Consider the following 16,766-nt stretch of genomic DNA (forward strand, 5'->3'; position numbering starts at 1 on the left):
ATGGGACACCGTTCTTCCTCCTACTGGCCACCAGTGATGGGACACTGTTCCTCCTCCCACTGGCCACCAGTGATGGGGCACTGTTCCTCCTCCCACTGGCCACCAGTGATGGGACACTGTTCCTCCTCCCACTGGCCACCAGTGATGGGACACTGTTCCTCCTCCCACTGGCCACCAGTGATGGGACACCGTTCCTCCTCCCACTGGCCACCAGTGATGGGACACTGTTCCTCCTCCCACTGGCCACCAGTGATGGGACACTGTTCCTCCTCCCACTGGCCACCAGTGATGGGACACTGTTCCTCCTCCCACTGGCCACCAGTGATGGGACACCGTTCTTCCTCCTACTGGCCACCAGTGATGGGACACTGTTGCTCCTCCCACTGGCCACCAGTGATGGGACACTGTTCCTCCTCCCACTGGCCACCAGTGATGGGACACCGTTCCTCCTCCTACTGGCCACCAGTGATGGGACACTGTTCCTCCTCCCACTGGCCACCAGTGATGGGACACTGTTCCTCCTCCCACTGGCCACCAGTGATGGGACCCCGTTCTTCCTCCTACTGGCCACCAGTGATGGGACACTGTTCCTCCTCCCACTGGCCACCAGTGATGGGACACTGTTCCTCCTCCCACTGGCCACCAGTGATGGGACACTGTTCCTCCTCCCACTGGCCACCAGTGATGGGACACCGTTCCTCCTCCTACTGGCCACCAGTGATGGGACACTGTTCCTCCTCCCACTGGCCACCAGTGATGGGACACCGTTCTTCCTCCTACTGGCCACCAGTGATGGGACACCGTTCTTCCTCCCACTGGCCACCAGTGATGGGACACTGTTCCTCCTCCCACTGGCCACCAATGATGGGACACCGTTCCTCCTCCTACTGGCCACCAGTGATGGGACACTGTTCCTCCTCCCACTGGCCACCAGTGATGGGGCACTGTTCCTCCTCCCACTGGCCACCAGTGATGGGGCACTGTTCCTCCTCCCACTGGCCACCTATTACGGGCTACTGCTACATCTGACAAATATTAAAGCAGATTCCGAACATGAATGGCGCCTCCGCTGTGAGTCCAGGTTTAAGCCCCACCATCCAAGTGGACATAGAGTTAGAATAAAAAGAGCCGAGCAAAGCGAGGCCGTGCCCGAAGCGTGGTGAGCGGCCCTCTAATATGTGCAGCCCTATGTCCACTTGGATGGTGGGGCTTGCACCTGGACTCACGGCACAGGTGCCATTCATCTTTGGAGATTTTCCGAATCTCCTTGTGCTCCGCACTGCGCCTGCGCAGTACACAGCGGACACTATTCGATAGGCGGACATTTTTGGACAGAACACCGGTTTGAAACTGTGCAGATTCACATGAACTCGAACAATTTCTAACGCACATCAGTGTGAACCTGGGCTCAATTTCATGACTGCTTAGTGTACACGATCGGACTTCATACAAACTTTCCCATGGATTTCTGTCCAAAGGGCGTTGGCCATGAACAGGGATGGGAAAGGTGCATGGCAGCAAACTGATTACAGAACTACAGGCAGGCCATGCGTTGGGACAGTATCCTGTAACTCTGATCGGTAAACTAGAATAAAAGTGAAACAGCACAAAGAATGAACATTTTTATGTTTCTTTATTAACCACCTCAATACCGGGGGGCACTTAAACACCTTCCTGCCCAGACCAATTTTCAGCTTTCAGCGCTGTTGCACTTTGAATGACAATTGCGCGGTTATGCTACACGGTACCCAAATGAAATTTTAATCATTTTTTTCCCACAAATAGAGCTTTCTTTTGGTGGTATTTGATCACCTCTGTGGTTTTTATTTTTTGCTAAACAAATAAAAAAATCCCGAAAATTTTGAAAAAAAAAATTTTTTTTTTTTGTTTCAGTTTCAAAACTTTGCAAATAAGTAAGTTTTCTCCTTCACTGATGGGGATACACTGATGGGCAATGATAAGGCGGCACTGATGGGCACCAATGAGGTGGCACCAATGAAGTGGCACTGATGAGGTGGCATTGATGGACACTGATATGTGGCACTGATAGGTGGCACAGGTGGGCTTGGACACGGCTGATCACGTCGGAGACTCTTCAGACTGACACCCCGCAACAACGATCGCCGCGATGCGCGCCCCCGGGGGCGCGCAGTGGCTCATAATCCTGATCACGTCATATGACGTCCGATCAGGATTATGAAACCACTTTGCCCCCGTCAATATGTTATTGGGCCGGGCGGCAAGTGGTTAAGCAAAAAAAAAATTTCTATATTAAAGGCATTTTCTTGAAATAACAAACATGTTGTACGTACCTGCTCTATGCAGTGATTTTGCACAGATCAGCGTCAATCGTCCTCTTCACGACTCTCTTCTTGGCTCCTGGCCCGCTCCCTTCTGCCGAGTGCCTCCAGAGCAAGCAGCTTGCTATGGGGCACCCAGGCAGGCTTGCTCTTGAGCCGCTGCTCTGCGATTCCATTCACAAACAGAGCTGAGGCTCGGCCACACCCCTCTCTCTTCTCATTGGCTAACTGGCTGTGATTGACAGCCAACAAGGAAGTGGAGACCCCACATCGCTGGATTGCAATGGGGCTCGTGTAAGTATTAAGGTCGGCTGAGGGGGGGGGGAGCTGCACAGAGACTTTTTTTTACCTTTAGGCATAGAATGCATGAAGGTATAAAACCTTAAGCCTTTCTTACCACGTTAAATGATCAATTTTAAGGGTAACACACTTTAATCACCAGCCTACTACAGGCAAGTGCTTAGTAAACTCTTTTATGTGTGTTAAATAGAATCACCTGTGAGAATGTAGCTTATGTTCAATGATTATTGCTCAGAACAGACTAATTGTATTGCACAAAATAAACCCACAAGGGGGCACTTAGCATCTTAGAGGCGCAAGCTACTATGGACATTGGGGTGACTGTGCTGGGAACCCTGAACCCAGATATTTTGAAGAACACAAGACACCCCAATAGACAAAGTGCACACTCCTAGACAATGCTATATAAATATGATTCTATCTTCAAGTCTATAACCTCCATCAGGCCAAAAAGGGCCCCCTGGCATTCCAGCATTGCAGAAGCCTCGATCTGCCTCTTATTTAGTAATGGCCTGGCTGTATAAATCTTCTCATTCGCTATACAGCCTGTTCTCTGCATACTCTGCTCTACCCGGCTGGTTTATTCTTAAGCTGTGTATGGCTCATTCCCGCATCATCTGAATGATACCTGAACTCTGGGGAGGAGATTTACTACTATGCAGTTGCTCCAGAGCTTAGTAAATGAGGGGGACGCTCTGCCGACTTCCATCATCCAATCATGTGCAAGCAAAAATGCTGTATTTGTTTCATTTTTCTTTGCAAAAGGGAAGCTTCACCTCATCTACTAAACCTTGGAGCAATTGCACTTTGCAGAGTGCACATTTGCCTTTAATCAACCCCACAGTGGTCAATAAAAAGACCTACACTCCCCAGGGTCATAATTTTGCTCTTTGAAGTTTTGGTTAACCCCTATAGGTAGCCACCGCCGCCCAGCTCTGAGAATCGGTACCATCCCATACCTCTTGCTTTAGATTAACACCCTTTTCAAGAGTTGGGCAATGGAAGCCACCAGAGAACATCCAATGTGACTGGTATTTGTAATCACTGCCTAGTACTGGCTGTTGACCGGTGACATCTATCAGGTTCTATGGAGATCACTCACTCTTTTGAAGCCCATTATGACCAGTCATACGGCCTGCCAGGGACAGAGTGGACACTTTTTCACCTGCATAAAACAAGACAAGTGCATGGCACACTCAGGCAGGTAGGTACCCCCAGCCAAAGAATAATGGTAATTAAAATAAAGATAAACGTCCAATCATAATGTCTCTGGTGGAATAGCCCCAAAAATACCGGCCACAGTTATGGCGGCTGACTCGAGTGTTAGAAACAGACTCTGTAGATGTGACACAAAAGAAAAAAAAAAAAAAAGAGGGAGAACGCATTTTGAGTGTAGCAATTGGTTAAAAACAATTGGCTACTCACATGTGTGCATAAAAGACACGCGCTTCATAAGAAAACCACTGGCATCTGTATCCTGTATCCGTCTCCCTGATGGTGGTATTGGTGTAGCAGAGCTGGTCTTTCTACTATCTCTGGAACCCCGCTGGAACGCAGTGGTCCATCGGGGTGGAAGTGATGTCATGGTGGGAGGATAGCAGAGCATGGCTACGTGTTTCAGAGTACTCACACTTCTTTTTGTAAAGCCACGTCACTGTGACGCTACTTCCTGCCCAATGGACCGCTGCATTCCAGTGTGGTTCCGGAGATAGTAGAGAGGCCAGTCAGGCGCCGGTACCAGGTCTGCTGCACCAATACCATCAGCAAGGAGATGGGCACAGGATACAGGTGCCAGTGGTTTCATCATGAAGAGGCACATGTGAGTGGCCAACTGTTGCTACATTTAGAAGTCACTCTCCCTCTTTTCTTTTGTGTCGTATTTTCAGGTTTTTCACCCGCACCGCCCAAACATTTAGAAACAAGGCCTAGGAGGAGATGGAGAAGAGATTTCTCCCCAAGAGTTCCCAGAATCCTCAGAGACCGAAAATATAACCTGTTAAAGGGAGCGGACAGGAAACCTCTTCCTAAAGAAGCTACTCAACAGCTGGAAAGGTGTTTGGAGGGTTGAATCAAAGTCTTCATCCCAGCCATTCCCAGAATCCTCAGGGGCTGGAAACATGACCCTTTGGGGGGAGAAGAATGAAGGCCTCCAAAAATCCTGAGCCTTTCGATGATGGAGAAAGGTGGGTGTTCTCATCCCACCCCCAACAAAGTTTGCAGAACGCTCAGCAGCTGTCAGCATGATGGTTCCTCTGGTGGAAACTCTTGTCGCAGTGCTGACACTTGTAGGGGTGTTCCCCAGTGTGCGTCCTGTAGTGGTCCTTCAGGTTGGACTTTTTGCGGAAGTATTTCCCGCAGATGGAGCACTGGTAAGGTTTCTCTCCTGTATGAATGCGCTGGTGGCGGGCATAGCTGGAGTTGTCATGGAAGCTCTTCTCGCACACGGTGCACTTGTAGGGGCGCTCTCCAGTGTGGGTACGCAGGTGAATCTTCAGGTGAGAGCTGCGGATGAAGCTTTTGTCACAGTCCGTACATTTAAAAGGCCGTTCTCCTGTGTGGCTCTGCATATGGACCTGGAAGCTGGAGTTATTGCAGAAGGTCTTGCTGCACACACTGCACAGAATAAACGCCTGTCCTCGCTCCTGGAAACCGATGGGGGCGTCTTCCCTGAAACCCTTCACTGGTGACAAGTAGGGACAAATTTCTTCCAAGGGGAAGGAACGCTGTACCCCGGAGAAGCTGACCTCACAATCAGAGAAGACACACGGTACCTCGTTCTCTTTGGGCTCAGTCTGTTTGTTCTGGTCAAAGTCATGCAGTGCAGCAACAGGTTTGATTTGGCGAACAATACCTTTCCGCCTCCGAGAACGGTCTCTGGTGGCCAGTTCCTGAGCCTCTCCGACCTCTCTAAGGAAACAAATACATATTAAAAACCATGCAAAATTGTAGGGGAGTCAGCTACAGTGTGATGTCCAGTTTCTGGAATGAGTCCAAATAGAGTGTGAGCTCCACAGTATACACTGGAATCCGATACCAATTCAGTCAGCTACAGTGTGATGTCCAGTTTCTAGAATAGGTCCAAATAGAGTGTGAGCTCCACAGTATAAACTGGAATCTGATACCAATTCAGTCAGCTACAGTGTGATGTCCAATTTCTGGAATGGGTCCAAATAGAGTGTGAGCTCCACAGTATAAACGGGAATCCGATACCAATTCGGTCAGCGACAGTTATATGTCCAGCTGCTGGAATGGGTCCAAATAGGGTGTAAGCTCCATGGTATCAAATAGAAACCGATACCAATTCAGTCAGCTACTGTACAGTGTGATGTCCAGTTTCTAGCACAGGTCCAAATAGAGTGTGAGCTCCACAGTATAAACTGGAATCCGATACCAATTCAGTCAACTAGAGTGTGATGTCCAGTCTCTGGAATGGGTCCAAATATGGTATGAGCTCTACACTATAAAAACTTAATACATAGGTTGAAAAAAAATAAATAAATAAAATTTTAAAAAAGGCACAAGTCCATCCAGTTGAATCACAAAAAAAAAATAATAAAAAAAAAATAATATTATAGGAATGGGCCCTATAATACACAAAGTTTCACCACATAAGAACTATAAACCCTATATAAACTATACACACCCCTGCAGCGCTTCCACCATGTCGGAGGAAACACTACAACTGAGGCCATGGTGGAAGCGTCCGGTCTTTAAAGAAAAACTGACTGCAGTGTTTCCTGGGAAAGTGGGTGGAGCTGCGCTCTCTCCAGGTGCCGTCCTGAAAGACGTAGGGAGAAAATCCCATGTAAATAAGTATTCACAGCTTTTAGCACCAATTACAGCCTTAAGTCTTTGAGTGTACACCTTCAGTATACAACTTCCCTATAGCCCTCCCTAACATTTGCCTGACCATGATCCAGCGATATGCATGAGAGCGGCTGCTCTGCAGGGTTTCTGCCTCCCGAACGGCTCCCGCTGCTGTCAGCCATTCACAGCTCAAGTAGCAATGAGGAGGGGGCGGGGCCGAGCACTGTTCTGTGTGTTTAATAGACATACAGAGTGGGGCTCAGGAGCGAGCGAGCGCCTACATACACACACACACACACACATATCCCCCCCATAGCAGGCACTTCATTTAGAGAAGAGGAGGCATGCCAGCGGGGGACCCGAGAAGAGGAGGACCTCAGTGCACAAAGCAGGCACGTTTGACATGTTTGCTATTAAAAGGGTTTTTTTTTTCTTTGTTTTTTTAAATATAACTTTACTCAATTGTAAACAAACAAAAGTAAAACATCTGGCCAAAGGCTAGCGGCCGTCTCTCTGAAAAAGCAATATGTGGTGGATCAGGCTGGCCAGAACCACATAGGACTGCCTCCCGGATGCGTGGTTGCATTTTGCTGCAATTTACTGCGCACTGCAAACACGAGCCAGACGTTGGGCTTGCAGTTGCAGAGCAGCCCCTTTGACTTGACAAGCTGCATTATATTTGCCATGGCATGCTTATAGTCCCCTCCAGCTGTGCCTTAGACTTTACACAAGTAGTAGGGATTTGGAAAGGGGGGGGTGTTGTCTGGTCGCCTATATCAGTGTTTCTCAACTAAACTCCTCAAGGCGCCCCAACAGGTCATGTTTTCAGCATTTCCCTCAAATGAACCAGCTGTGGTAATTACTAAGGCAGTGAAACTGATCAAATCAGCTGTGAAAAATATTGGAAAGCCTGAAAACATGACCTGTTGGGGCGCCTTGAGGACTGGAGTTGAGAAACACTGTCCTATATGACCGCATGTGATTAGTCAGAAAGTCCCCCTTCTATATCCATACAGACTATCAGATTTTCTGCTGATTTTTGTCTTCAGATTTACCAAAACCATATAGTACAAGGGCCTGCCTGGTTGCATACACATTGAAACTTCTACAGGTTTGACCTTATTATATGGTTTTGGTAAATCTAAAGGGAAATAAATAAAATCCAGCAGAAAATCTGATAGTGTGTATGGGGCTTATGACCCTGATTTACTGTCACTTTATTACTAGGGTGTGAGTTTTCCTGATATGATGGCCAAACTCCACCATCTGCCATCACTGTCCAATGAGAGGAAAATACCAGTCTCAATACACGACTGGAAATATTACCCTAGTGATAACTTTCCCCACCCCGATAAATAAGGTGCCAGTAGAGGAAGGAATAAAAGAAATAAAACCAGGCAGAGGTTCTAACCTTTCACTGCTCTGTCCCTAAATGTCCTTACAGAAGTCCTTCTATGAGTAAAGCCCCTTTCCCCCCGGGGGGCACTTTGCAGGCATTACAGTACTAAAAATAGTGCCTGCAAAGCGCCCTGAAACAGCCTCTTCTGTGTCTCCAGTGTGAAAGCCCCGGGGGCTTCACACTGCAGCGGTGCATTGGCAGGACGTTAAAAATACTCCTGCAAGCAGCATCTTTGGAGCGGTGAAGGAGGGGTGTATACACCCCTCCTTCACCCCTCCTGCCCATTGAAAGCGCTGCAGCGGCAATTTGCGGGTGGTTATAACCCTTTTTTTCGGCCACTAGCGGGGGTTAAAACCGCTCCCGCACCAGTGTGAAAGGGGCCTAAGCCAGTATCAGTAAAAGGGACACAAAGAGACAGATAGTGCCCATCTCCATATACAGTCCTAGACTATGCAGAAGATCACAGACTTCCTGACAAAAGGTGTGTGTACACAATTTTCTTTGTTGGGGGGTGAACTAGCTCTTTATAAAACACAAGCTGGTGAAAGAAAGTGTAAGGACTGACCAAAACACAGAACTATGTCACAGTGAGGGGGGCAGAGCTCACTTGTTGATTGGCTGTGGTTGTTCCGGAAACGTTCTCTGTGTTTCTCGATCTTCACCAGGAGATACGGGTTGAGGATCCGGTACCCTGGGGGGGGGGGGGGGGGCAGGGAGAACACAATCTACATTATGACAAAAGTGAGTGCACCCCTCACATGTTTGTAAATATTTTATTCTTTCTTTTCATGTGACAACACTGAAGAAATGACACTTGGCTACAATGTAAAGAAGTGAGTGTACAGCTTGTATAACAGTGTCAATTCACTGTCCCCTCAAAATAACTCAACACACAGCCGTTAAAGTATTACTAAACCCACAACAGTAAAATCGGTCTGTATATACACGTCATAGCATGCTTGTTATACTCACTGTGGAACGTAAAGGGTTAATCCTCTACATTGTGTAAAAAAGGGCTGTTTGATCCTGTATGCATAGATCCTCCCCCTTCTCCTTGCAATGTCTATCTGGGGAAAGCCAGCCAACTTGCACGTGCTCAGTTGTGTCTTTTATGCTGGAGAGAAAACCGTTTCTTGTCCTCAGAGCTAGCCAGATCACATGATACAGACATCACCCATGTTTTTCGGAGGCACGTGATGATCACATGTCTGACGAAGGGGTCCTGCGTGTCTCCGAAATGTTGCACTCTCCTTGTGTTGTGATCATGCAATAAACGATCCGTTTGGTCGCTACTTTGCGTCGATCCGCGGTGTGCTGGCAAATATCTATTTTGCAACAGAAGGTATACCCCCCTATCGCTTTCAGCGGGCGTAGCATAACAATGCATTTACAGAGTCCAAGGGGTTCAAGCAGATGGCAAGCAGGTGATGAAATACCTCTCCACTGTCTGCCAAATGCTCTTCAGAAACCATTGTACGTGTGAGGTTGTATTCTCCCTCCTCTACATTTCCCACCCCCCACCATCCCATGCCCTCGTGCCCCCTCACTCACCCAGATTGTGCAAAGCAGAGTGAATCTCCTTCATGGCGTCCCGCTACAGATCCTGCTGCCATTGCTCCATAAGCTCCCAGTCCTCTTCCTCGAAGCAGGCGGCCACATCGTGGAAGGTGACCGTCACCTGTGCGGGAGGGAAGGACAGACAGAGGGGTCCATTAAAATCAGGAGAATCAGGGAAATCGGGTCCAGAAAATAAACAAGAGCCTACAATTCCCTGCTCTCTATAAAGAGATGAGAACCATCGGATGACGATTGCCATGACCAAGGATGTGCCATGACAGCAGCTGCAGAATTACAATCCCATCCCCTGATAGCAGCATAAAGTACTCCCATCATACAAGTTCTTACCGTCCCCGACAACGAGCTGCAAGTCCTCTTCTCCCAACACTTCTCCATCTGAAAAACAGAGACAGGAGGTCTCCAGAGAGTGCAGAGAGTGCAGAGAGTGCACTAGAGAAAGCCAGAGACCCAAGTCTGAGGATCAGAGCAGTGAGGGGCTGCTGTCTAGATAGACACTGTGTGTGTTAAAGCTGTGCGCATCTGAGACAAATGAGAGCCTGAAGGGGAAGGCCTGAGCAGCAAGGAAACTGAAAAGAGGTGCAGTAGTTGTGCGGGAACCCTGTTATAAGGCCAAGAGGGCTGAATTGTAAAGCCTAGGTGGCAGTGCTGCTGAAGAGAGCCAGGTGGCTTGGCATTTTTCATGTATTGTTTTTTGGCAGAAGAACCCCTGTGTGGGCAACCAAGTGCATGTATGAACTTTATGTTGTTCCTTTTTAATAAAAGTGGGCTACCATGCCCTTAAACAAAAGTTCCTGTTCGCTGTGAACTTACTGAAAAGGCATCTGCCACTGAGTTAAACTTCCCCCAATGTTACACTAGATAAAGGAAGATCCGTAGACGTGGTGTATCTAGATAAAGGAAGGCCCGTAGACGTGGTGTATCTAGATAAAGGAAGGTCCGTAGATGTGGTGTATCTAGATAAAGGAAGGCCCGTAGATGTGGTGTATCTAGATAAAGGAAGGCCCGTAGACGTGGTGTATCTAGATAAAGGAAGGTCCGTAGATGTGGTGTATCTAGATAAAGGAAGGCCTGTACACGTGGTGTATCTACATAAAGGAAGGTCCGTAGACGTGGTGTATCTAGATAAAGGAAGGTCTGTAGACGTGGTGTATCTATATAAAGGAAGGCCCGTAGACGTGGTGTATCTAGATAAAGGTAGATCCGTACACGTGGTGTATCTAGATAAAGGAAGGTCCGTAGACGTGGTGTATCTAGATAAAGGAAGGTCCGTAGACGTGGTGTATTTAGATAAAGGAAGGCCCGTAGACGTGGTGTATCTAGATAAAGGAAGGTCCGTAGACGTGGTGTATGTGGATAAAGGAAGGCCTGTACAAGTGGTGTATCTAGATAAAGGAAGGCCCGTAGACGTGGTGTATCTAGATAAAGGAAGGTCCGTAGACGTGGTATATCTAGATAAAGGAAGGCCCGTAGACGTGGTGTATCTGGATAAAGGAAGGCCCGTAGACGTGGTGTATCTAGATAAATGAAGGCCCGTAGACGTGGTGTATCTAGATTAAGGAAGGCCCGTAGACGTGGTGTATCTGGATAAAGGAAGGCCCGTAGATGTGGTGTATCTAGATAAAGGAAGGCCCGTAGACGTGGTGTATCTAGATAAAGGAAGGCCCGTAGATGTGGTGTATCTAGATAAAGGAAGGCCCGTAGAGGTGGTGTATCTAGATAAAGGAAGGTCCGTAGACGTAGTGTATATAGATAAAGGAAGGCCCGTAGACGTGGTGTATCTGGATAAAGGAAGGTCCGTAGACGTGGTGTATCTGGATAAAGGAAGGCCCGTAGACGTGGTGTATCTAGATAAAGGAAGGTCCGTAGACGTAGTGTATATAGATAAAGGAAGGCCCGTAGACGTGATGTATCTGGATAAAGAAAGGTCCATAGACGTGGTGTATCTGGATAAAGGAAGGCCCGTAGACGTGGTGTATCTAGATAAATAAAGGCCCGTAGACGTGGTGTATCTAGATAAATAAAGGCCCGTAGACGTGGTGTATCTAGATAAAGGAAGGCCTGTAGACGTGGTGTATCTAGATAAAGGAAGGCCCGTAGACGTGGTGTATCTAGATAAATAAAGGCCCGTAGACGTGGTGTATCTAGATAAATAAAGGCCCGTAGACGTGGTGTATCTAGATAAAGGAAGGTCCATAGACGTGGTGTATCTAGATAAATAAAGGCTCATAGACGTGGTGTATCTAGATAAAGGAAGGCCCGTAGACGTGGTGTATCTGGCTAAAGGAAGGCCCGTAGACGTGCTGTATCTGGATAAAGGAAGGCCCGTAGATGTGGTGTATCTAGATAAATGAAGGCCAGTAGACATGGTGTATCTAGATAAAGGAAGGCCCGTAGACGTGGTGTATCTAGATAAATAAAGGCCCATAGACGTGGTGTATCTAGATAAAGTAAGGCCCGTAGACGTGGTGTATCTAGATAAAGGAAGGCCCATAGACGTGGTGTATCTAGATAAAGGAAGGCCTGTAGAAGTGGTGTATCTAGATAAAGGAAGGTCCGTAGACGTAGTGTATATAGATAAAGGAAGGCCCGTAGACGTGGTGTATCTGGATAAAGGAAGGTCCGTAGACGTGGTGTATCTGGATAAAGGAAGGCCGGTAGACGTGGTGTATGTGGATAAAGGAAGGCCCATAGATGTGGTGTATCTAGATAAAGGAAGGCCCGTAGACGTGGTGTATCTAGATAAAGGAAGGCCCGTAGACGTGGTGGATCTAGATAAAGGAAGGCCCGTAGACGTGGTGTATCTAGATAAAGGAAGGTCCATAGACGTGGTATATCTAGATAAAGGAAGGCCCGTAGACGTGGTGTATCTGGATAAAGGAAGGCCCGTAGACGTGGTGTATCTAGATAAATGAAGGCCCGTAGACGTGGTGTATCTAGATAAAGGAAGGCCCGTAGACGTGGTGTATCTGGATAAAGGAAGGCCTGTAGATGTGGTGTATCTAGATAAAGGAAGGCCCGTAGACGTGGTGTATCTAGATAAAGGAAGGCCCGTAGACGTGGTGTATCTAGATAAAGGAAGGCCCGTAGACGTGGTGTATCTAGATAAATAAAGGCCCGTAGACGTGGTGTATCTAGATAAAGTAAGGCCCGTAGACGTGGTGTATCTAGATAAAGGAAGGCCCATAGACGTGGTGTATCTAGATAAAGGAAGGCCCATAGACGTGGTGTATCTAGATAAAGGAAGGTCCGTAGATGTGGTGTATCTAGATAAAGGAAGGTCCGTAGACGTGGTGTATCTAGATAAAGGAAGGTCCGTAGACGTAGTGTATATAGATAAAGGAAGGCCATAGACGTGGTGTATCTGGATAAAGGAAGGTCCGTAGATGTGGTGTATCTGGATAAAGGAAGGCCCGTAGACGTGGTGTATCTAGATAAAGGAAGGTCCGTAGACGTAGTGTATATAGATAAAGGAAGGCCCGTAGACGTGGTGTATCTGGATTAGTGATGGACGAACTTCCGACGGGACGTTTCGCGAACGCGAAACGCGAACGGGCACAAACGTTCGCGAAAACGACCGTTCGCCGCGGGCTCCATTGACTTCAATGGGAGGCGAATTTCGCAAACCTTTAGGTCGAATTTGCGGCCACGGGGTAATTATTAGGGGGTAGCACGCAGTCCCACCACCTGGACAATAGCATAATACATGTATGAGGTGAATTTGGGATCGATAACTACAAGCATTTTTTTTTTATTTGGGAAATTGTTCTGACAATTCAGGACTATGGAGCTAATGAAGGCAATGGAGGAGAGGGAAGGTCAGGGACCAGGGTAGGCAAACAAGAGGGTGCAGGAGATACAGAGCACTGACAGCAGCACCGTAATACAGAGCACTGACATCAGCACCGTGACATACAGCGCTGACAGCAGCTCCGTGACATACAGCGCTGACAGCAGCTCCGTGACATACAGCGCTGACAGCAGCTCCGTGACATACAGCGCTGACAGCAGCTCCGTGACATACAGCGCTGACAGCAGCTCCGTGACATACAGCGCTGACAGCAGCACCGTGACATACAGCGCTGACAGCAGCTCCGTGACATACAGCGCTGACAGCAGCTCCGTGACATACAGCGCTGACAGCAGCTCCGTGACATACAGCACTGACAGCAGCTCCGTGACATACAGCGCTGACAGCAGCTCCGTGACATACAGCGCTGACAGCAGCACCGTGACATACAGCGCTGACAGCAGCTCCGTGACATACAGCGCTGACAGCAGCTCCGTGACATACAGCGCTGACAGCAGCTCCGTGACATACAGCACTGACAGCAGCTCCGTGACATACAGCGCTGACAGCAGCTCCGTGACATACAGCGCTGACAGCAGCACCGTGACATACAGCGCTGACAGCAGCTCCGTGACATACAGCGCTGACAGCAGCTCCGTGACATACAGCGCTGACAGCAGCTCCGTGACATACAGCGCTGACAGCAGCTCCGTGACATACAGCGCTGACAGCAGCTCCGTGACATACAGCGCTGACAGCAGCTCCGTGACATACAGCGCTGACAGCAGCTCCGTGACATACAGCGCTGACAGCAGCTCCGTGACATACAGCGCTGACAGCAGCACCGTAAGCAGCCCCAGGAGGAAGTCCGCACAGCACAGGGATGGTGTGATCCCCTCATAATAAGAACCCCCAGGAGGAAGTCAGCACAGCACAGGGATGGTGGGAGCCCCTCATAATAAGAACCCCCAGGAGGAAGTCAGCACAGCACAGGGATGGTGGGAGCCCCTCATAATAAGAACACCCAGGAGGAAGTCAGCACAGCACAGGGATGGTGGGAACCCCTCATAATAAGCAGCCCCAGTAGAAATATGACACCGCTCAACCTCTTCAAAGAGGAGGGTAGGGGCATATAGTACGGTGTGCTTTTTTGGGTCAGGGAAGTGAGCCAAATGAATTAAGAAGGTCTGTGTGCTTGATTCCAAAAATTGTTTATAGACATATACATGGTCTACTGATCACATGTGTTGAATTCCTCCGAGATCCATGCCTCATTCATTTTTAGAAATGTGAGGTAGTTAACACTGTCGTGAGCTAGGCGAGTACGCTTATCGGTCACAATCCCCCCTGCTGCGCTGAACGTCCTTTCGGACAGGACACTGGATGAGGGGCAAGCCAACAGTTCGATTGCAAATTGGGCAAGCTCTGGCCAGAGGTCAAGCCTGCCCACCCAGTAGTCTAGGGGTTCATCACTCCTCAGAGCGTCCACATCGGCCGTTAACCCAATGTAGTCGGACACCTGACGGTCTAGGCGTTCCCTGATGCTGGATCCGGATGACACCTGTCGATGGGTCGGCTGAAAGAATGACCTCATATCCGAAGTCACCAACACATCTTCAAACCGGCCTCTTCTTGCAGGCGCTGTTGGATTGGTACCCGCAAATCCTTCTCTGGGAGTGGGAATTGCTCCTCTGCCAGCGCACGCAAAAGCAGAATGCAGCATTTCTCGAAGCAAGGCCTGGAAGTGCTGCATTCTGACAGCCCTCTGCGACGGCGGTAACATTTCCGCCATTTTGTGTTTGTACCGGGGATCTAAGTACGTTGCCACCCAGTACTGGTCCTTGACCCTCATGCTTTTTATACGGGGGTCCCTATTAAAACACTGGAGCATGAAGGCCCCCATTTGCACTCAAGCGGAAGGTATGTGGTGGTGGTGGTGTTGTTGGTGGTAGTGTCTTTGGGGGTGCACATAGCAGAGAGTGAAGAAGAGGGTGCAGATCGAGAGGATGAGGAGGGTGCAGAAGAATAAGGCTGAGTGAGCCACTCAACCAAGTCTGGTGCGTCCTTTAAAGTAATTGAACGCACCTTCTGCAACTTCCCACTTTGGCTCAAGGCTGTTGCTCCTGCCCTACCCCTACCACCCCTGCGGAAGGGCCTGCCTCTTCCTCTGCCTGTCATTTTTTAAATCACCCTGTGACAAAACTCTTAGTCCCTATACCGCTGAAGGACTGCTGCAGTATAGGGCAGCGGTCAGCAGTAGTGCACGTCAACCCTATGTATTGTGGACCGATAGCGGTCCTTACAGAACAGCAGACTGTACTGCACTCAGGCCTATGTACCGTAGCACCCTATACCAAGTTACCAGTCCTTATAAGAACTTTTGTGGACCAAGCAGGTTGTGTGTTAGTGATTAGCAGACTGTACGTCAGTCCCTATACCAATGAAGGACTGCTGCAGTATAGGGCAGCGGTCAGCAGTAGTGCACGTCAACCCTATGTATTGTGGACCGATAGCGGTCCTTACAGAACAGCAGACTGTACTGCACTCAGGCCTATGTACCGTAGCACCCTATACCAAGTTACCAGTCCTTATAAAAACTTTTGTGGACCAAGCAGGTTGTGTGTTAGTGATTAGCAGACTGTACGTCAGTCCCTATACCAATGAAGGACTGCTGCAGTATAGGGCAGCGGTCAGCAGTAGTGCACGTCAACCCTATGTATTGTGGACCGATAGCGGTCCTTACAGAACAGCAGACTGTACTGCACTCAGGCCTATGTACCGTAGCACCCTATACCAAGTTACCAGTCCTTATAAAAACTTTTGTGGACCAAGCAGGTTGTGTGTTAGTGATTAGCAGACTGTACGTCAGTCCCTATACCAATGAAGGACTGCTGCAGTATAGGGCAGCGGTCAGCAGTAGTGCACGGCAACCCTATGTATTGTGGACCGATAGCGGTCCTTACAGAACAGCAGACTGTAACGCACTCAGGCCTATGTACCGTAGCACCCTATACCAAGTTACCAGTCCTTATAAGAACTTTTGTGGACCAAGCAGGTTGTGTGTTAGTGATTAGCAGACTGTACGTCAGTCCCTATACCAATGAAGGACTGCTGCAGTATAGGGCAGCGGTCAGCAGTAGTGCACGTCAACCCTATGTATTGTGGACCGATAGCGGTCCTTACAGAACAGCAGACTGTACTGCACTCAGGCCTATGTACCGTAGCACCCTATACCAAGTTACCAGTCCTTATAAAAACTTTTGTGGACCAAGCAGGTTGTGTGTTAGTGATTAGCAGACTGTACGTCAGTCCCTATACCAATGAAGGACTGCTGCAGTATAGGGCAGCGGTCAGCAGTAGTGCACGTCAACCCTATGTATTGTGGACCGATAGCGGTCCTTACAGAACAGCAGACTGTACTGCACTCAGGCCTATGTACCGTAGCACCCTATACCAAGTTACCAGTCCTTATAAAAACTTTTGTGGACCAAGCAGGTTGTGTGTTAGTGATTAGCAGACTGTACGTCAGTCCCTATACCAATGAAGGACTGCTGCAGTATAGGGCAGCGGTCAGCAGTAGTGCACGGCAACCCTA

General features: G+C 48.7%; 1 protein-coding gene across 2 annotated transcripts; it reads right to left on the reverse strand.

Moving 5' to 3' along the window:
* Positions 1-2,589: 2,589 nt before the first annotated feature.
* On the reverse strand, positions 2,590-10,094 carry LOC143925159 (uncharacterized). 2 transcript variants are annotated; one of them, XM_077449776.1, is made up of 4 exons: positions 9,712-10,094; positions 9,358-9,484; positions 8,414-8,497; positions 2,591-5,507 (listed from the first exon to the last, which is right to left on the reverse strand). In XM_077449776.1, exons 2-4 carry the CDS (start codon positions 9,417-9,419, stop codon positions 4,826-4,828), a joined length of 828 nt encoding a protein of 275 aa, XP_077305902.1. In that variant the 5' UTR covers positions 9,420-9,484; positions 9,712-10,094; the 3' UTR covers positions 2,591-4,825. The 2 variants fall into 2 exon arrangements, with proteins under 2 accessions (XP_077305903.1, XP_077305902.1); XM_077449777.1 differs by lacking the exon at positions 8,414-8,497 and having other exon boundaries at positions 2,590-5,507; positions 9,712-10,093.
* Positions 10,095-16,766: the final 6,672 nt, after the last annotated feature.

This window comes from Lithobates pipiens, unplaced genomic scaffold (assembly GCF_037356315.1).
Source record: "Lithobates pipiens isolate NorthernLeopardFrog02 unplaced genomic scaffold, aLitPip1_a1.2 Scaffold_22, whole genome shotgun sequence".
In the NCBI taxonomy this organism is placed as follows: domain Eukaryota; kingdom Metazoa; phylum Chordata; class Amphibia; order Anura; family Ranidae; genus Lithobates; species Lithobates pipiens.